Source organism: Bacillus rossius, chromosome 12, assembly GCF_032445375.1.
Source record: "Bacillus rossius redtenbacheri isolate Brsri chromosome 12, Brsri_v3, whole genome shotgun sequence".
Taxonomy (NCBI): Eukaryota; Metazoa; Arthropoda; class Insecta; order Phasmatodea; family Bacillidae; genus Bacillus; species Bacillus rossius.
The window spans coordinates 45,697,087-45,718,916 of NC_086339.1; the positions used below are offsets into that span (position 1 = coordinate 45,697,087).

The 21,830-nt window shown below is 39.0% G+C and overlaps 1 protein-coding gene across 2 annotated transcripts in view; it reads right to left on the minus strand.

The window, feature by feature from the left end:
• Positions 1-2,555: 2,555 nt before the first annotated feature.
• The window catches only part of LOC134537912 (gastrula zinc finger protein XlCGF26.1-like), a 155,362-nt gene continuing 136,087 nt past the window's right edge, over positions 2,556-21,830 (minus strand). Inside the window, exons 1-2 of one of the 2 annotated variants that reach the window (XR_010076069.1) lie at positions 4,999-5,716; positions 2,556-3,135 (exon numbers count right to left, since the gene is read on the minus strand). Coding sequence is in view for 1 of the 2 variants with exons in the window: in XM_063378865.1 (XP_063234935.1) it covers positions 3,112-3,135 (24 nt within the window). In the remaining variant the exon portion in view is untranslated. Of the gene's footprint in view, positions 3,136-4,998; positions 5,717-21,830 lie in introns of those variants that run through there. The other variant, XM_063378865.1, reaches the window with a different exon arrangement.

Consider the following 21,830-nt stretch of genomic DNA (forward strand, 5'->3'; position numbering starts at 1 on the left):
GCGGGTGGCGGATACGGGAGCCCAGCCCGAGAGTTGCAATCTCGCTGGGGTGGCTGTGAATAACCAATAGCAGTCCGCGGACCAATGGCCAGCCTGTGGAGTCGTTATCACGGCTGTCGGGGAGAAAGGTAGCCTGAATGTAGCTCGGCGCGCGGCAGAAAGCAGCTTCGTCGGCGAAGGCACCGCAGGGGAGCTCGATGTGCCTTAGTAGCGAAGTGTAGACGAACTGCGGGCTGGAACTTGCGGAGCTGTGGACTGCCGCGCGCGCAACGGAACTGAACAGCATCGGAATTCTGAAGGAAGAGATGGCGGCGCCTTCAAGTTGGGGCCCTGTTGGAGCCAGTGGTAGCCTGGGCGGCGCGACCTTCAACCGACCCGGGAATTTGGGGGGCAAGAGGGTCCGACTCGCAAGATACTTCATTCGCCTGAACGACTTACCCCCACCCTGGCTTGAAAGGTCGTTGGCTGTTGACTGGAAGAAGGAAGATGAAGATGGTGCAATGTCAGGCTGCCTTTCGCTCCGAGAGCCAGCAGTTCGAGCCGGTTTACTGGCTCGTCTGCCCACTTCTTTCTTAACTGTGGCTGCCTGGGCAGCTGTGGCTGGGCTGACGTGAAGTCGCCCGCCCCTGGGGGCGCATGCGCCCCTGGCTAATAATAACCCAGGAGCTCCCAACTTTAAATGCGGGCCGCAAGGCCCAAGCACCCAACTCCACCAAGGTTGATTTTCAGCCCCTCCAACTCTTCTTACCTGGACCCTTCTTCCTCTTGTCCAGTAGTTACCTGCTTGCTTAATGCATGTTAATTGATCCCCGCATGAACCGGCCCAGGGTTTTCCCTGTGTCTATGCAGGTTTTACCTGGGTCACACTTAGCTAGCTTTTAAGCTAGGCGACCAATGGGGCGTCAGTCATGGCGCCAATTGCAGCCATGGCTGGCCAGTAAACCCCAATAAGCACATGATGCACGCGCCCTTGTCCTGCATGGTTAAAAACCCGCATGGTAGAGTGTATAGGCTTCGGCCTGAGACACACTTAGGTCCTCCCCTAATCTGGACCCTCCCCTACACACTTAGAATTAACTTAGGCTAGGAAAAATAAAAAATTAACAAGACGCGCGGGAATTTTGATTAGTGAAGGCCCACCGCCCATACTTAAGGACAGAGGCTATTCCTATCTTGCAGAATCTCGTCACTGTTCAACTATGTAACAGAACTTAACTGAATTCAACATGTTTCAGGATAATTATATTTAGTGTTGTATCTATAGCATGTTTCAATTGTTTTTCATGGAAAATTCAAAATCACCTTTATATATTTACAGCTTAAAAATTTTATTTTCTTTCCGGGAGGGTGCCAGGCTAACTTATGCAGCTGTTTGGTGGGTCGTCGGCCCCAGCTTTGTTCATTAGGATCGTGGCAGTGGTTGAATTACTAACTAGAGAAGTAGTATCACACTCCTCAGGCAGCATGGTTGGCTGATGCCTAACTTAGGTAAGGGGGCACTGGAAATCACTGTCAATTTGTTCTCGCATTTATTGGCATGCTATGCATTGCGGTGTTACACTATGCGTTATACCTTATACTTTACCCTGACAAAAGTTTCTGATTGCTTCATTATGTGCTTACGTTACATCTAACAGCAGTCTTATTGGGGATTTGCATGGAGTCGGCCATACCCGTAAGTTTTTGAATTACGACTTGAACAGGCTCTACGAGCCGTGAATCTACAAGTGCTTTAATGTCTTTGTTTGGGCCAGCAGACATATGCACGGCTACATTAAATTAAAACGCTTACCTCTGGAGTCAGCGAGTTCCATAATTGTCGACCCTGCGGCGTGGTCACGTGGCAGGGTTAAATCTAAGGCGGTTGGGATAAGCCCGGCTCCGCAAAGATGACCCAGGGATGTGTGGGTAACGAGAGAAAAAAGATTTAGAGGTGAGAAAGTCTATAAAACATTTACCACAATATTTCAAGACATGTGTGTGAAAATGCTGAGAGTTAATATTGTGGTCATTCACTAAAAACTGGTTTCATTATATTTGTGAGGTTCATACTGTGCAGCTATACTGCATGACTTTTAAGTAAATTATATAAACAATTATTTTATGCACAAATTACTACATTATGTTTCTCACCATAAAAGTAATTGTCCATAAAGGTACATACTGAGGTTGTTTAAAACAATAGCATGTTATGAGACTTTGTAGTGTCACCTGATGGTATAATGTAAAGAGGAAATATTACTGTGTAAGCTCTGTGTTGGTAATGCTCAGTATAGAAATTCAGTAATGTATGAGACATTTGCAGCCTAGATTGTCACTAAAGAATATTTTTTTTATGAAAAAAAAAACATAAATATTAAATTTTTTTTGTGTCCACAGTAATCTCTTTCCATTGTATTATTTTATCCGTAACATTCCTGTATAAAAAACCCTATCATTGTAGCTTTCCTAATTGTTCGTTGGTTTACTTGATATGTACCAACACAGTGGGTGAATGTATCTTGAAAGCGATACCACATAAAAGGTTACATGTTACATTAAAATTTATATGTTCACTTTATAAAAAAAATTCATTTATGTGCTGTGGAATGAAAAAAACGAAGACACATTGAATATTTAAACACTAATATTTTAAAGGCATAAAATCTTGCACTTTCTTTCTTGTACATACTAATAACTACAATGTGTTTTAAAGATAACTGACATGTCAAAAGGTAAAATTATTTATTATGAACGTTCAGCAAAAATGTTTACACTTTTCTTTCCTTTAAATGACAGCATTATTTTTTCCATATGAATCACCCAAGTTTGGTAAGTTTTGAAGATAGACAATCATGAAATATAAGGTTGTAAAAAATACTCTTTATTTCTCCAAAAAAAAAATTTATTTCACTTTCTTAGTTACTAACAATTAACCGGCAATGAAATAAAATTCTAAGTGAAATAAAAAAAGCACTATTATAACAAAAATTCACAAAATAATTCATTTTCATTGAATGTCCAAAGAATTTAATCTACAAGAAAAAATGTTCTAATGTCTTCACATGCCAGCATTAAACAGAAAATAATTCTTCCTTTCTACGGAGTGTCCAAAGAGTTTAATGTTTCAGCTCATTTTCTAATTTCCTTACATACCTGCAACAAACAGAAACAATTACAAGTACTGAGAATGTAGAGAATAAGTCATATAAATGGCAATCTGGAGACAAAGTCCATAACAGAAACTGTAGAGCAATAAAGTAATACATAGTATTTAACAGAAACTATATAGCAGAAAAATAATATTCATGGCAACATGATACACACCAGATGGTCAACACATTTCATTTGGTAAGTATATGTATAATTTGATAAGCTCAATAGTTTTGGTAGGCCTATCTTATTTAAATGTATACTGTTCTTCATGTATTCACAGCTTTCAATATTTTTTTTTTGTTTTTAATATTTGTCAAACATTCAGTTACATAAAAAATTGGAAATATCGTATACCTACATCACAAAGAGTGTTTGGGTGATTTAATGCAATGGCAAAATTAGCACCTACACACATTAATTAAAAAAAAAACTACTACTGCTTATAAATACAAATGGTAACAAAAGTTAACAGCACTTAGCTCTTAATGTTTCTCAGGTAGATGTATAGAATATAAACGTGTGGTGATTGTAGTAGTGACTGCATTTTGCGATACTGTATGCTGCAACACTAAGTGAGATTAATGGCAGAACAGTAAATATTTTTTGTGTAAACTTAAGACAAGCAGCCAGAAAAGTAGGTGGTTTATTATGATTTTATAAAATTTTAAAGTAATTAAGTAGTAGTGTTTTGTGTTCATTGTAATTTTACAGTTTATCAGATTTTTTGCAAACAAGAAAATAAAAATTACAAAATACCTTTTGCTTCCTGAAATGCTTTGGAATCATTTTGTAAGACAGCACTGTGTTACATCAAGCAGTCTACCAATAGTTTTATAGTTTTAACATTCATGATTGCGATATCGCAAGTGCCGCCATGTGCGAGTCCCTGCTGTGCTTGCAAAAAGCTTGCTTCAATAAAAACAAGGGCCTCATAATCAGATTTTGTCACATATGGAGTTATGTGTTTCTTGCTGCAAGTATTGCTCTCTTGGGTAATGACTGAAAAACATATCAGGAAGTAAAAAAAAAAAGTTATAATTTTTACTCTTCTTACTTTTGTTGATTAAAACAAACTTAATAAAATCTTGTGCAGTTTTAAAAACGATAAACAACTTAAAGTACCTCAACATTCTCTTGGGAAATATTTCGATACATGTCAGGATGTGAGAAAAAGTTTTTCAGAATTTTTTCTTTATTCATTTAAAAGCCGCAAAACAATACAATTACTCTGTGCATTTTATTTGCTGTTAGGAGAGAGGTGGGTAATAATCTTACGTTGTGGCTTTTCCACAAACTAAAAAAAAATTAGACAAAAACTTTTTTTGACACTAGTCATAGCCCTGAATTTATCCTGAAAACAGACTTTAAATTTCTACAGGTTAGCAAGTAATCAAAGTTTAAAGCTTACATTATAATACCTGTGCATTCACACATACCTGTACGTTCTTAAAGTACAAACACTAGGAAAAAAACTTTTGGACGGAGGACATCCATATGCTTCTGTTACATCAGATATATATCTTGAGAAATAATAATGAAATGTAATATATCTTCAGTATGGTGTTCTATTATACTAGTACAGGTAGGGCTTGTTCTTAAGTTTAGAATATGATACCACAGGTAAAATATATACTGTACTAGGTATGTTCTAAATCTAGAATAAGCATGGCCATAGCATAAAATACGTTACCAGAAAGCTAGTTTAATACACAAACATATTTTGTGCAAAACAAGCATTAGAATACTCCCAAACTAAAACCCCCATATAATCATGCTAGTCACATAATAATGCAGAAATGGTAATGACATAAATGTGCCATGTTAATGTCATCATTAATGTGATAATGATATTGTGATACATACTTGTCCCGAAAGTGAAATTGGTAAAAGTTCCGTATAACATATTCAAATTCATCCCTTGATCCAGAAGGCATGATCTTGTATACATTGTTCCTGTGGTACATTTTGCTTGATGTTTTGATTTGGTACATTGAAAGAACATGGGCATACTAACTTGTGTTATTACAATTTATATATGAATGTAAAACAGTTACAAAAGAAATTATTTCACAACACCTGAGATAATTTGTTTGTCTTGTGATGTTCTAGTATTTGTTATGTCCATACTCTTTCGACGTAACAAATTAAAACAGCAAGCATCTTGTACCACAAAACCAAGGGATCAATTTGGACACGTGATACGAAAAAAATTACGTCAACCTAGGCTAAACTTTAAAACCTGTAGAGAGAAAATATGAACTAAATGATGATACATATCTCTTAATTTACACGCAAATCTGAAAGTTAGTTAAAGTTCAGTTATCCAAGTTTTTCACTTGATCCCGAGGTACATGATGCTTGCTGAAAGATCCTGAACATTACGAATACTTGTAATATAACAGTGAATAATAATCTTAAGATTATTACTAAATATGCACTTTCTTTCTATGAATTAAACACTTAACCTCACAATTATTATTAATAAGTGTTTTTGATATCCACCAACATGGTCGTGCTGTTATGAAAATAAAAACAAAGTCACGAAGTTGGCCGAAGGTGAAGTCTTCGGGCATGTTCGGGGTGGTCCTCAACCCTTTGTGAAATGTAGGCTTCCCAAAATATAACATGTTGGGCTGTGTTAAACTGTGTGAAAATCAATATTATTTGTGTGGCTCTCCGATGGTATGTGTTGATATTATCTAGGCCACAGTTAGGTGCTAATTTAATAAAAGCACAAATATACATAGACGTACACTAGGATAAATGAAATTAGAAATAACATAACACAAGACTCACAATTAAAATATATCATTATTTATTGAAATGAAAAATGGTTTAAAATTTTCTCTTATTAATAATATTTATTTAGTTACTTATTATGTTCAAATTCCTAACTGGTCCTTGACATCACAGATCACACATGGATTCCAATCATCAGGAGTTACGATGCGCACATTTAATTCATAAACAAAAGTCTTTAATTGGAGTTCAGCGAAATTAAAGTTTTTTTATTCGTTGTTTTAGGGATCTTAATTAATTTCCTCGGCTAGTAAGGTTCAAAATATAGTCGGTAGAGCTCAGAGTCTCTCTTTCTGTAGGACCTCTGAGTTGATGTAATAGTGTGTAAAAATAATTAAATTCGTATCAAAATATCAGTTATATCGTAGATAATGTCAAATTACTTTGACGACAGTCGTCGTGCCCTCCTATGCTAGAGGCCGTTCCTGCCCATCGCCGTGTACCTGTAACCCCCCCAATCAGACAGTGCAGTGCAGTGATCACTGTCAGAATGCACCCGAGTGCGCCTTATAGTGTTTATGTTAAAGACCGCTCAAAGACGGACAACTATTGTATATGTGTAAATATTGCGTTGTTAATAGTGTTATGTTCATTAGGGTTCTTGTGTAGCGATGTAGAGGCCGCACCTGGGCCGTGGCGAGCGCGCGGTCTCGTTCGTACCGACTTCCCCTCCTCCACCACTTGGCTGCCACGGAGTGCGGACCTGCGTCTCCGCGCTCCGCGATTTTCCGCGTCCGCGACCACGTGCAGACTTGCGTTTTCGACCAGTATCGTTCGTGAGTCTTACGTAATTCGTCGAACTACGTTTACAGTCGGGAGTTTTCGGTTGTTTAATGTTTTTACGGTACAACGGAAAGCGGGTGTTACCGTTACCACGGGACAGGTGCGGATAGGGCAAAGGCGGATCAGCTGCAATAAACCAGCTTACGAACAATTAGCGAACTATACCTAATTTCAACCTGGTTTCCACGTTCCTCAATCATTCCGAACCTTTTCTCCTCAATTTCTGGTCCCGGCCATTACAGGCCTGAACCCCTCCCTACTTGCTGGATTAGCCGGGCAATTTAAATTGATTCACATTCCTGACATTATTCGGGGACCGGGAAGGGGCTGAGGGCCCTGGGGACGTCAACTTCAAAATATACTGTTTATAATAGTTTTAGACGGCGATGTGACGATAAACGGGAGTTACGTGACGATGTGCATGTAGTGGAGGAAACAAATTTTTGCACTTTTTAATTACTCACGTTTTACACTCCTAGGCCCTTTATCTTTCTAGATAAAGCCTAAATTCGTATCTAGACTCCCTAAGATACATAATTATCCATCCTCGGTTCGGGATGCATACCGCTAATTAGCTAAATTGTATGATTTATTATCGCCGACATCACGAACTTCAGCTTTCTTAGCTGGCCATTATAGAACTCTCTCTCTAGCTTCTTAAATTAAGCCAGTTAACTTAACTTCAAATGGCGGGCTGTGATTGGCCGAAAACCAAAATCAGTTAAATAAAATACTTAATAAAACGTGAAATCCGCACGCAACAACCGGCGGATTACAAAATTTCACGTAAAATTTAAATAAAAAAATTATTGAAATAATAATTTATATTACAAAATAACGGCGTTGACTTTACCGTTTATCGTCTTACAAGTTCAATTACTCCTTAGAGATGTCTCAACAATATACAATTTCAAAGTGTCCTAATAAGTCCATAGAGTCACATTCTCATACATATACATAAAAATAATTTACCATTTCTGAAAATAAATCACATATTAGACATAGAGCAAACAATAAATAAATTATAAATAATAATACTTAATTTTTCAAAACAAATAACATGTTGCAGTACATCGTGCACTTGGAATACTGTTAGGGTACAGGTGTAGCATATTCAAAACCTAAACCCTTATTTGTGTGTCTTGGAATACTGGCATTAGTATTTGAATCAGTAGTTATGTTAGGTTAGGTGAGGTACATTTAAATTAAGCGATTCCTAATCTACCACTTAAATTATTTCATAGTAGTTTTCATGTAATTAACCAAACCAAATGTACCGTATATACTATTCTGAAATATTTTGAAAGTAGCTAAGAACCAACCAATTACCAATTGTACAGTATTACTAATGTATATAACTTCAATGCTCATTAAAACAAAATTCACTATTAGACCAAGGTTGGTAAACATGAAAGTAATTTTAAAAACAATTAAATTTAGATTTTTTTCATTTTTTTTAGGGAAAGTAGCTTTGCAACATAATTGAATTTCAATTTTTTATACTGCTACAGAGTTGCCTTATACATGTTTATACATTTTCGCGATAAAGAATTTGCTAGCAGAGTGACTACTCTATAGAAAAATGAAAAAAAAAAAAAATACTAAACCCCGACTGTGGATAATAATTTCGACTGGGAATGTTATCAAAACACTAATACTAATATTGAAGAGCATTAAATAGTCTTTCATATTAAAAAGCTGTCTTATCACTTATTCAGACCTCGACCAGTAAACCCGCCCCCTTTAGGAAGAGACCCCCCTCTGAAAGACATTAAACATATCTCCTACCTGGCACCTCTATGGGACGTTAGTGCAGAAAACGTCCATAAATGGGGACAACCGATTTATGAACAAACAGACTAAGTAATTATTGTACCTTTGCCACAATGGATCTCTGAAACTAATTATCCGTCATATAATTTATATAAGAGTTGTAAATATTTAGTTAATAATATGCAGTGTACTGTGATATGATGTATAACAGTGTATTATAATGGTTTCTCACTGACCAATTTGTAAAGCTGAAGGACATAAACATCCAGCAATGAATATTGATACACACTCCGTAGCCTACGAATGCGTAGATGCTGAGGCTGGAGCCTCGCGATGAAGGACTGGATTATTTCCCTAACCGACTTCGGTCAATCTGAGGCTATATCCACTCCTGAGTGCTGGCTCAATGCATCAGCTCGCGAAAAAGCACGATTAAATTAAGCTACCGCAGGAACATAATCTTTAATGTTTATTTTAGGTTAATTTAATGTTACTTTACATTAGTTTAAATTCAACAGCGCACACAAATTTTTTCCCCTTCTAACTTAGTCTAGGCTGGCCGGCAGCCTGGTGGGAAACAACTAAAGTCGCCCCCGAAACAACCAGTGCCACCAAACTAAATGCGGACAAAATGTCCAAGCTCCCGCCCATTTGCTTAGTAGTCTTTCTACTCTGTCCAACTCTTCTTCCAGAACCATCCTTCTGTTTCCTGTCACCAACCTGCTTGTAATTAATGCATTAAATTTTGCATCCCGCATGTCAGTGCCCAGGGTTTTCCCTGTGTCTATGCAGGTTTTACCTGGGCCCAACTTATCTAGTTTTAACTTAGAATAGTCAGTGAGGGGAGTTAGTCATGGCTAAAACGTTGCCATGGCTGGCCAATCCCCTCCTAGCACATGATGCATGCTTCCTCTCCTGCATGGTTCATAACCTGCATGCTTAGAGCGTATAGGCTTCGGCCTGAGACGCACTTAGAGTCTTCCCTACCCAGACCCCTCCCAAATACACTTAGTAATTAGTTAGGTTAGGAAAAAAAAACGTATTGATAAACCAAATTAGTTCATAGTTTATTGGAATTATTAACTATGCATTTTTACAAATGAAATAAATATCTTCTATATTATTGATAAATAATTTTTATTAAAATATAACATTAATCATCACATTTTTTAATAATACGCAAAACACGAAAACTTGGCAATATTCTACTGCACCGAATTAACAGTGTTTGTTTGGCTTTTTTTTTTTAAATTTGGACAATAACATTTAGTTCAGATTCACAAAATTTGTGAATCATTTAATGATTTTGAACAGAGTAACTGGACACACCAGTGTCGCATACCTCGCCGAGAAAGTACTCGTGTGTCACGTGTTGCTGCTGCGGCAAGTCACCATTAATTTCCCGGCGCCGTTACTCTTAGGGACCTGTGACTCGCACCGCAGTGACACGCCCGCAGCGACTTGCGCCAGTGACACGCTCTGCAGTGACACGTGACCCGTGACATGCCAACCGCGCCGTTACTCTTAGCGACCTGCGACCCACGCCGCAGCGACTGGCACCGCGATGACACACTCGTAGCGACACGTGACCCGTGACACGCATCGCAGCGACAAGCGCGAAGAGACGTGACATTGGCCCTGTTACTTATAGCTAAAGTCACCACCGTGACACGTGACATTGCAGTCGCAGTGACAAAGTCACCGGTACAGTAAATATTCCCCATCCCTACCATGCGCTGAAAAACGCTCTCACCGAGTGTTTTACATGTATCAACCGCGGTAAACACGAACTCATGGTAGAGGTGGGTTGTTACAGCAATTTTCGGTATCTGTTCCAACCTGATACTGATACAGTAATGTAACAAGTCTCTGATACTTCTGTATCAGACGGTCCCAGGAAGCAGCAAAACTCCGCGTACGCAGACCGTGCGACCGGAAGGAGAATCTGATACATTATTTATCACGCCCGGTAATTCTCTACCTCTGTTACTCTCATGCCCGCCTGATACAGCCAGTATCAATCAGTTCAACATTCACTGCAGTTCGTCCTGGCCGTGTATGACCATGTACATTGTTGCGGGCTGTCATGCTTTGTAGTTAGTATCTTTATAGTGAAATAAGGAATGGATAAGTGCACGAAAAAGACTTCATTTGTGTGGAATTTTTTTACGGAAAATAATGAGTTTGCTAATTGTAATTTGTGTAAACAAAAACTGAGTTATAAATCATCATCGACTAATCTGAAGAAACATTTGAAACGTAAACATTGATATAGTATGCTCACTAATGTACATATATGTGTTTTTTTAATTTTTAATTTTTTATAAAATCGTAATCTTTTAATGTATGAAAACACTAGTTACTAATTGTTTTCGGGAAAAAAAGTCCTAATGTTGATTACATCTGTTATTAGTGTCAACTGAGAATTTATTTGCATTTTCATAGCTGTTAGGTGCACAAATATAAATATTATATCTTGTATTAATGTACTTTTTAATATTAAAATTTCATTAGTTTTATTATTGAACGAGTCTGTGCACGCACTGCGCTCTGAGCGTACTTTGATGTGGGACAATAACCAAACAACTCGTAACAATTTCGCTTTGCGCCTCTCCTTCAACGCCTTTCCCTGCGCTTCCTCCCCTACATTATTTCTCTTCTTTATCCCTTATTCGTCGTTCCTGCTCCCTCCCCTTTTACAAGCTCCGCCCAAGTGACCGTCATCTGCGATCGGGTTCTGCGCACATTGGCCGTGGTGTTGTTCCAGGCGAATTCTGAACTGATACGAAAGTACCTGATACTTTTCAAGTGTACTCGTTTGCCGTTCCTGATACAGGCGCGTATCAGTGCCAAAGTATCAGGTTGATACTTTTCGACCCACCTCTAACTCATGGTGCACACCGCCTCCATCGCGGACTACGCACGTGAAATTAAGGCCCTTCAGGCCATTGGGGCACAGCATTCGGTGCTCTTGCAACAGCACGAAGTGCCGAAGAAATTCGTGCTGCGCGGCGTCCACCGACACATGTCGACGGACTTCCTGCAGGAGGATTTCGCCGCACTAAACCTGCCTGTCCAGAACCACTGGTTCCTGGAAAACAGGCAGCGGCGGGAAAAGTGCGACGCCCTCGTCATCGAGGTCCCGCAATCGTGCGACACGGCTCGCATACAGGATCTGCGCGAGTTCGCAGGAATGCGGATTCGCGTAGACGATTACCGATGTCCGAAGGGCCCGGCGCAGTGCAGCAACTGCCAGCGTTTTAATCACGTCGGCAAGGGCTGCAGTGCGGCACCAGTCTGCCGATGGTGCAGCGGCCCGCACAGCGCCACCGACTGCCCGAACGGGGGCAAACAAGAGCACAAGAAGTGTGCCCACTGTACCGAGCAGCACTGCGCCAACTTCAAAGGGTGCAGTGCCTACAAGAAGGAGACGCGGAGGCACCTTCCCCCCCAAGAGCGTAAGAAGCGGGAGCAGTAGTCCCGCCGCGACATGCGCGACAACATGCGCGCCACGGACCAGCCCCAGCCACCTCAACAGCGGGCACCACAGGGGCACCACGCCCCCCACGACACAACCCCTGGGGCCCACCGCCGCCGTGCTTCGGCGACTATCTGGCGCAGGCCAGTGGGAGCCGGTTTGCGCCCCTACAGCAGCACTGGGAGCCCAGCCACAATGAGCTGGACTACCCAGTGCTTGCCAACAACCCGTGGCAGAGGAAGAAGAGGTTCAAGAAGAACCCCACGGGCCACAAAAATGGCCAAGGAAAGCCCCCACGCCCCGCCCAGGACAGGCCCCGACAGCCTGCCCAGAACAAGCTGGCAGCCACCAAGCCAGCTCCAACACCGACGAAGAGGACGCCAGCTCCCGCACAGCCGCAGGCCGCACCTGAGGCTGCCATGGCTGTTGACGCAGCACCAGAGCTGCCAACTGCCCAGCCGAAACCCCCCACCAGCGCACCGGCGCCGCAGCTCGGGGACATCCAGGCGGTCATCTACTCCCACGAAGCCATTCGTGGAGACGCCCGACTGCAGAGCGCCATCGGCCCTCTGTGCCAGCTTCTGGTCATCTGGCTGGACACATCCAAATCCATGGCCGACAAAATACGAGCCACCATGGATTGCGTATTTGGGGACGCTGAATTGCGCCCCATTGGAAAGGGCGCCTTTCAGGTTTTTTCCTTGTACGCATACAGTTTGTATAATCCTGATGGGCTGCCTTTCCAGAGTTGGCTGTTCGCTCTGTTTTAAGCGAAAGAAAACCCTGAATTTCGCCCCATCGGAAAGGCCGCCTTTCAGGTTTTTCCTTGTACGCATACAGTTCGTAAAATCCTGATGGGCTGCCTTTCCAGAGTTGGCTGTTCGCCTTGTTTTAAGCGAAAGAAAACCCTGAATTGTGCCCCATCGGAAAGGCCGCCTTTCAGGTTTTTTCCTTGTACGCATACAGTCCGTAAAATCCTGATGGGCTGCCTTTCCAGAGTTGGCTGTTCGCCTTGTTTTAAGCGAAAGAAAACCCTGAATTGTGCCCCATCGGAAAGGCCGCCTTTCAGGTTTTTTCCTTGTACGCATACAGTCCGTAAAATCCTGATGGGCTGCCTTTCCAGAGTTGGCTGTTCGCTCTGTTTTAAGCGAAAGAAAACCCTGAATTTCGCCCCATCGGAAAGGCCGCCTTTCCGGTTTTTCCTTGTACGCATACAGTTCGTAAAATCCTGATGGGCTGCCTTTCCAGAGTTGGCTGTTCGCTCTGTTTTAAGCGAAAGAAAACCCTGAATTGTTCCCCATCGGAAAGGCCGCCTTTCAGGTTTTTTCTTTGTACGCATACAGTTCGTAAAATCCTGATGGGCTGCCTTTCCAGAGTTGGCTGTTCGCTCTGTTTTAAGCGAAAGAAAACCCTGAATTGTGCCCCATCGGAAAGGCCGCCTTTCAGGTTTTTTCCTTGTACGCATACAGTTTGTATAATCCTGATGGGCTGCCTTTCCAGAGTTGGCTGTTCGCTCTGTTTTAAGCGAAAGAAAACCCTGAATTTCGCCCCATCGGAAAGGCCGCCTTTCAGGTTTTTCCTTGTACGCATACAGTTCGTAAAATCCTGATGGGCTGCCTTTTCAGAGTTGGCTGTTCGCTCTGTTTTAAGCGAAAGAAAACCCTGAATTTCGCCCCATCGGAAAGGCCGCCTTTCAGGTTTTTCCTTGTACGCATACAGTTCGTAAAATCCTGATGGGCTGCCTTTCCAGAGTTGGCTGTTCGCTCTGTTTTAAGCGAAAGAAAACCCTGAATTGTGCCCCATCGGAAAGGCCGCCTTTCAGGTTTTTTCTTTGTACGCATACAGTTCGTAAAATCCTGATGGGCTGCCTTTCCAGAGTTGGCTGTTCGCTCTGTTTTAAGCGAAAGAAAACCCTGAATTGTGCCCCATCGGAAAGGCCGCCTTTCAGGTTTTTTCCTTGTACGCATACAGTTTGTATAATCCTGATGGGCTGCCTTTCCAGAGTTGGCTGTTCGCTCTGTTTTAAGCGAAAGAAAACCCTGAATTTATCCTTAATATTTCCCATATTCCCATAGTGGATTCCACTTATATTCCCAAAATAAAATAATGAAGATATGTAATGGTATTTCTCAATAATAATAATGTGACTTTAGTCCACCGCACACAGAACGACTTTCCTTGCGGGATTGTATGCATATTTGTTTGTTACACAATATTCCTTCCTTCTTCCAAAGTGACTTGCAGTGACGCGATGTGATGTTCACACTTACTTAATAGTTCATTTTCAGGAAGATCACACCCTTGTACATCCGTAGCTTGCCCTGATGAGGATCCATAGTTAACATTTGGTTTAGTCGATTGGAGTTCACGCCGTTTTAGTTTCATCCGACTATCTTCTTGGTAAGCCAGTTTACGCCGAGTTGTGCAGTGTCGAATCTTTTTACGAATGACTTTCTTGTGTATTGAACCAGGGCTCCTACCTGACATTTTTTTTAAAGGACTCTTCTCCCAAGCTAAACCTTTCTTGAATCTTGTCCTGCCATGTAACATTTACGCTGTGTCTATGTGTAGGTAATTTATTATTTTGCGTCCATTAAATTTGGCAACGAGGCTCGTATAGAATTCTACCGAATTACTGGTTTTGTTTTCTTTGAGATATCTGTCACAAAAAAATGTCTTATTAAAAAATTAAAAACCTTTATGTATACTTATAAAAAAATTACAATTCGCGGTAATAAATAATTTTAGTAATAGTGTCCATGAATAAGAACGAAATAAAAACTGCTTTCTGCGAGTGGGATTTGTTGACAATGGTTTCAAGCTCAATGCTAAACCGCCCCAGCTCACGATACTAGGCTGCTGGGTAGGGCCTACATAAGTATCACAATGGGGCATTTATCACATAGCACATAAATAAAATTTTAAGGAGTGAATTCTTTCAGCAGCATACACGAAAACACCTTTTCCATTACGTAATCGCATATAACTATAAATACGGCTGAGAAACCATACAATTACCATGTTATGTGTACTGAGGTTGTATACAAATTGATGTTTTGTTTTGATTCATTAACCATGTCAAAATATGAAACTAAACTAATAAAAATTACAAGTCATTTGTACGATTTCAAAGACGACACGTAGACATGGCATACACCGCGCGCTCAAGAAAAACTGTCATTGAAATCTAGAAGTAATAGTCTTTCAGCACAGCATGTACATAGCAATGAGACAAAACAAAAATAACAAATAACGTATTTATTTATTAAACATAGGTGATGGTGAATAGACGTCACTTGCTCCTACTAAGTTATGAATAACATATTTTCCAGTAAATTCTGTTTGTTTAATTGTTTTGAAAATATGTTAACTAAAATTGCACTTTTTTTTTGCGAATATGCTGATTCATTAGCATATGAAACAGAGTTATATTTAATGATCTTTCTTTGTGTATTATACTTTTACGTAATTCATTATTGTACATTCCACGACATATCAAAATCGTTCCTAGTTTACACTCATACCTATGACATTCATTCAAATATTGTGGCAATATGGATGATATGATTAAATGCATTTTGAAAAGTTGTACATTTCATTGGCTGTCACACATTAAATCAGTCTTTTATTATACCTACTTCACTTGTTCCCATAAAACTTATTAGGGGTTAAGCTATAGATGATCTGGGCGAATTAGCAAAATATGCACTCTCTCGATGGAAGTATTTTCACCGCATTCTACAAACATATTAATAAAACGACAGATTCAGTTAGGCACATATTATATAAAAATTGAAAATAGGCATGAAGGTCTCGGAGGCTATTTTAACAGTAACTTTTAAACACTAAAAATGTTTTTATAAATGCATATGCATAATCCTCTGCCTTAAATTATTTTAGGGTCATCGTTTTTTAGGACAACTTTAAGTGAAAATTCCAGCAGGCAAGGATAATAAAATTTTGTAAGCTACTTTCGTTAACGCTTGTTTTTATATATAGCAGCAATATTAAATTAAGTTAATTTGTTCGCTAGTTAACACTCCCCCCCCCCCCCCCCCACCATGGAACATATTACATGATCAACCTCTGTGTTAAAAAATGATTTAAAAAACACAATCCAGTCACTGAGATTGGCGCACCATCTGTTGTAAGGTTCAATTACCAGCTGCATTCTTAGACTTCAACTTTGGGAAAGCAAACCGTATGTGCTGCCATCTAATTTTTGAATTTTGTACTTTGTACTCATTTGGAGAATGGTTCCAATATTTGTCAACAGGGGCGACAAACGTTAGGACATCTATCTTCGAAAAGGTTCGTAGGACAAACTCCTGTAGGGCAAACGACTTTAGGGCAAATGCCTTTAGGGCAAACGCCGGCAAGCATTTATTTTCGGATTATTGAAAATTCGCAAACTTTTAGGGCAAACGCCTGTAGGGCAAACGCCTGTAGGGCAAACGACTGTCGAAAAACTTATTTTAGGGCAAACGCCTTTAGGGCAAATGCCGGAGCTTGGTCCGAATGTGATTATCAAACATTTTGTGCAAACGCCTTTAGGGCAAACGCCTGTAGGGCAAACACCTGTAGGGCAAACGACTTTAGGACAAACGCCTTTAGGGCAAACGCTTTTAGGGCAAACGCCTGTTTGGAATAAGGACTGCGAGAATATGCTTTGAAAATGCGTTTAGGGCAAACGCCTGTAGGGCAAACGACGCACTCCCATTATGTACACTTGATAGCTTTAGAGAGAGATAGGGAACACACACATGCTCATGTGTACATGTACAATATGAGACACACTTTCCACCAATATCTATGTTGGGAGTCATTACAAAAATCAGAGCAAATGGCTGTTAAAAAATTTGGTTTTCAATGAAAAGTTATTCAGGAATTCTATCTGAAAACAAAACACAGAAAAAATTATTTCAAGGTGGCTGAATCATTGTGTCCATCATCGAGAAAAACAAGGAAAACGTGGAATAGTCGGAGAGCTAAATATAAATAAAGAACTTATAAATCAATGTAATATATACGCAATGTACCTGAAACTATACTCATTTAGCTTATTTCAGTACAACCGTGAAGGTGTAGTAAATATTTATATGAGGTCGGGGGAATTCCGCATACTCACACTATCACAGCGTCCATCCATATCTTACAGTCACCAATAATAATAACATGTTACTACCCTATGCTACACAAATTAATGTCATTTTAATACCATAAAAGCATATTTAAGAGATTTTAACTTGAATATAGCTTTTATATAATGTTTGCTATGAAAGGGCTTCACAACTAAATATACAATTCAGTCCTATGTCCGCTCAACATATGACATTATATTCACTTGTAATCTCAAAATGTTAATAACCCAGTATGTGCGCAAGATTACCACCTACAGCTCTAAATCCTCAAGGTTTCCCTTTGAAAGTCCCCAATCTCAAAAACCAGACATGACTTACGAAGGTTACAACCTAGCTAAGGAAGGATTTTTTAAATCCTTACCCTCTACATTTGAAGAGCGTTAGGAACTGCAGAATGGTACCCTTTTACAAAGGGAGTGCGGCCTGTGGAAATAAACTAGGAGAAAATTGTTGACATCTTCTAATTTTGGCACTATTTGTAGGCGTAAACCACATACTTCATGCCAAAAATTGGTGGCTACATTGTTGTATGAGGATTTCGATACAGATGCTATGATATGGGTTAGAGATCACGAAAAAGAGGTAGTGAAAAATCTGGAAGAGACTTGTGATGTACAAGTAAAGGCATGTGGACTGTTTGTTGATGAAGAAATACAATTTCTAGGGGCCAGCCCAGATGGACTGATTGAAAGAGATCGTATCGTGGAAGTAAAATGTCCATCTTCTGGAGTAAAGCCAGAAGTTCTAAGTCCTGATGAGTTAATTCTTAAAAGGAAATGCACATTTTGGAACATATCTCGAGACAAAAAAAATCTGTTACAGACATTAATAAGAATCACCATTTTTTCTACCAAGTTCAAGGGCAACTTCATGTGACAAGGCGTAATTACTGCATCTTCGGGCTCTGGACTCCAAATGGAATTAAAACCACACGTATTGACAGAGATTATCTGTTCTGGAAGGATCAAATGGATCAGCAATTGACAAAGTTTTACTTAAACTGTATGCTGCCAGAACTTGTAGACCCGCGACGACCGCGGTCGTTGCCCATACGAGATCTTGACTATATTACAAAGGAAGGCTATGAACGAATTTGCTGCAAGACAACACAAACTTAGTGTCAAGAAACCATCAAATTCCAGAAGAAATAAAAGTGTACAAGCTATTGCCAACAATGATGAACCCGAATCAAAGAAGACAAGAAAAAAATTTGTGTTTTTGAATATGATTTATCACTATTCATAATGAAATCGTCTCATGTAAGTCATTATAAATATACCACATGTTACACTCACCTGAACTTTACAAGACGTTTGCATTTGATTCTTTAGTACAAACGCATGATATAGCTGTATTGTTTTTGGGTATGTCATTTTATGCATTGTTCAGTTCTTAACTACATACATACATTTTCAGTGCGATAGTGTAACTTATTAGTTATGTGCTTACTACATTGCATGTGATAGAATTTCACTAAAGATAAAATCGTTGTATCAAGTTTTGCATAAATTATTAACATGTACATTTTGGGAAAGTGTTTCTGCTTGTAAGAAAGGTTTCATTTTGCACTAAGTATACGTTTGATGTGTTCTAACTTGCTATTTCAGCACTGTGTGGGGAGAGATTCAGTCTCAAAATTGTATATATGAAATAATCCAATATTCGATAGATATGTGCGATATATTCCTTTAACATTATTCGTATTTACATTTAAATAAAAGATAATTGCAATATCAGTGTTAACTCGGCTGAGTGTATTTCAACCAGTACTTAATGTAAGAAGCCATTTTATCTAGAATGTATAAAAACAATAATTGAAAAATGAATGCTTGTATAAAGATCATGTGTTTATTTATAGGTACTAATAAGTCTGCATTTGTGTCTGTATTTGATAAACTATGTATGGTAAGTTTGAAATTGGCTGGCACATTTTGTGAGGTAATTCCTCTTGCAAATGTAATAATGTTTGGCCGATGATAAACATGATAAGATGTCGGAGTCACTGATAATCGAGACTTCAAGCGACTTCATAACAAATCAGGAACATTATGGCAATAAGCAAGAATTTACTTAAATACATTAAGTAATCAAATCAACTAGAAACATTTTAATAAATGTTCTTGTCTTCTGGGTTCTAGCCGCGTCACAATGGAAGTTCTTTCTGACGTTTCGGAGTGCGTTGCAGCCTCCATCTTCAGGGCAGCAGCAGAAGTTGCTTCTTACCTACTGTTACTCTCAGTAACCTACTACCTACTGTTCGTCAGTAACCTACTACTTACTGTTACTGAAACGTTTTTTGTGGAATTACTAGCTATCCTGCCCTGCTTCGCACGGGTGTAGTGATTTAATTATGTAGTGTAGGTGTATTTACCATTTATTCTTGTGTATCTACTCAAGGAAGCTTTTATCTCTATATAATATCTATAAAACAGTGTCGCTGTACGCGTTTGTTTTTATTTCCGCTTACTTCTTCTGAAAAATGCAACTGATTTTAATGTGGTATTTATTATCAGTTAATTAATTTTTTGTTACAAAAGACTATACACAACAGTACCCGAAGCAGGGTGGGGGAAGGTCGCTAGTGGGGCGACACCGCTTGACCGTATGGTCATTAGACCGTATCAGAGAAAAGTGTGTCAGAATCACTGCTAGCCCCGCCCCCTCGCTGCCATTGGCCGGTAGCTAGAGGGGAAAGGGAACGTGACCAGGAGAAGAACAACATAAGTACGCCAACTCTCAGACACAATCAGGGTGTCCCCAGCTAGTACTTTTTCGAGTTTTTTGCCTTGAATATAATATTATGTTTACACTAAATTGTTTTATTATTAAGTGTTATTCAAACACACACAGGAGTGGAAGGGAATCTAATTTTTCAGTTGACGACGACGAGTCAGGTCAGGAACTCAATTCGGTCGTTCGGCATTAATTAAGTCATATTTTTTGTTCCTGGCTTTTATTCTGTCGACAGTAATAATTAATTTAAATTTAGATTATCAATGTACTAATATCGTTTTCATGTTCTGGTTTCATCGGTGGGAGAAAAAATGAAACTGACAATGAAATCTTACATGAAACATCAATATGTTTCAAATAATCCAATTGAAAAAGAAAATACAGCTGACAACGGCCAGTTTTAGACATAAGCAAAGTTTATCTAGGAGCGAGAGTGGAAGCTCTTTTTGATGGGATTAGATAAGAGCATAGTTAGACCAAGTGATGTAGGTTAACACTATTGAAAGTTAATTGTTTGGCCTTCTATGTTGTATTTTGGAGCCAAGTTTTAAAACAAATAAATTTTAATGACTCTGTTCTAAAAGGTTTAGCCTTGCTGAGTCCAGAAAAGTATAAATCAGATGACAATCACAGTATAATGCCACTTGCCAAATGTTTTCTTAATGTTATTGAAGAAAAATATTTCGATAACCTGGATAGGGAATGGCGTTTATTAAAGACTGTTGAAGCACTGAAGAAAGACGACGAATTTATGGTGTGCGGTAACAATGACCCACACAGATTTTATTTTAAGTACTATTTATTTATTTTCTTACCATACTATTTCGTTTGATTGTTATTATTTATGCTCAGTCTAAATGCCAATTAACTACATGCATTCATGTTTAAAAGCTGTCAACAACATCTGTAATAGAAATTTGAACAAACCAAGTTAAAGCCACTTGACATAACCCAAAAATTGTATTTACCTCTGGAAATGATATATGATTAATTTAATTTATAACACTAATTTTATGTTGTGAATATTTCCTAATCGATTTCCTGTTTCTTTTCATATATTGTATTGTTGACTGGAGTTCTATCTAATAGTGCTCAACGTATTGTCCTGGGTGTACATCATCTACTTCTGACTCATCCGTGATATTATATTCATATAAATAATAATTTTAATATATAAATTTAGGAAGAAAAATTCTAATATTTTATTGTTGGAAATCCTTGTGTCATTATAGTGTACTGTGTTGTGTTGAATAAATGTTTATTGTGTTTTTTAAGTAAAATAAGGATTTGTACATACATATAGCCTAGTCCTACACTTTTTACCTAACAATCAAATTAAGTTAATAATTGAATTATTAATGCAGTGTCAACACCTACACACAATATAGCTACCTATAAGTTACAGTAGAGAAGAAATATAATGGATTTTTGGAATACAGTTTTTGGAATGAAAAATGCTGTAGGAGACCAAATGTTCCCTTCTATAACAGTGTTTATTAAAGCCATGCTATGCTTGCCTCATTCATACGCAGCAACTGAAAGAATATTTTCTGCAGTAACATTGACCAAAAATGAAATTAGAAACAAAGTAGAATCACCACTGGTAAATGCATTTCTTTTGGTAAAATTAAATTGATGTACACAGCTGCAGATTTTACTGTTTCAGGAGAACCCCAGGAGCATATGAATTGTCCCGCGTGACTCAAGGGAGCCAGCAATTCGAAACAGCTTTGTGCATTAGCATAGAAGAATTTTAATACCTACGTATTTTAGGTAGATTTCAAAGAAATAGGTACTACCTATTGTAGCCGTTACGAAGGTGCGACTTCCGGAATTCTTTTTACATAGTTTTTCGTTTCATGGTCCATAGACCCCAAAACCATCGTCAACTCAAAAGCTTGTATATTTATACATATGTGTATATATATATCACTTTCTTGTGGACGCGATAACTGTCCTAATTTTTCTCAAATCAATTCCAAACTAAT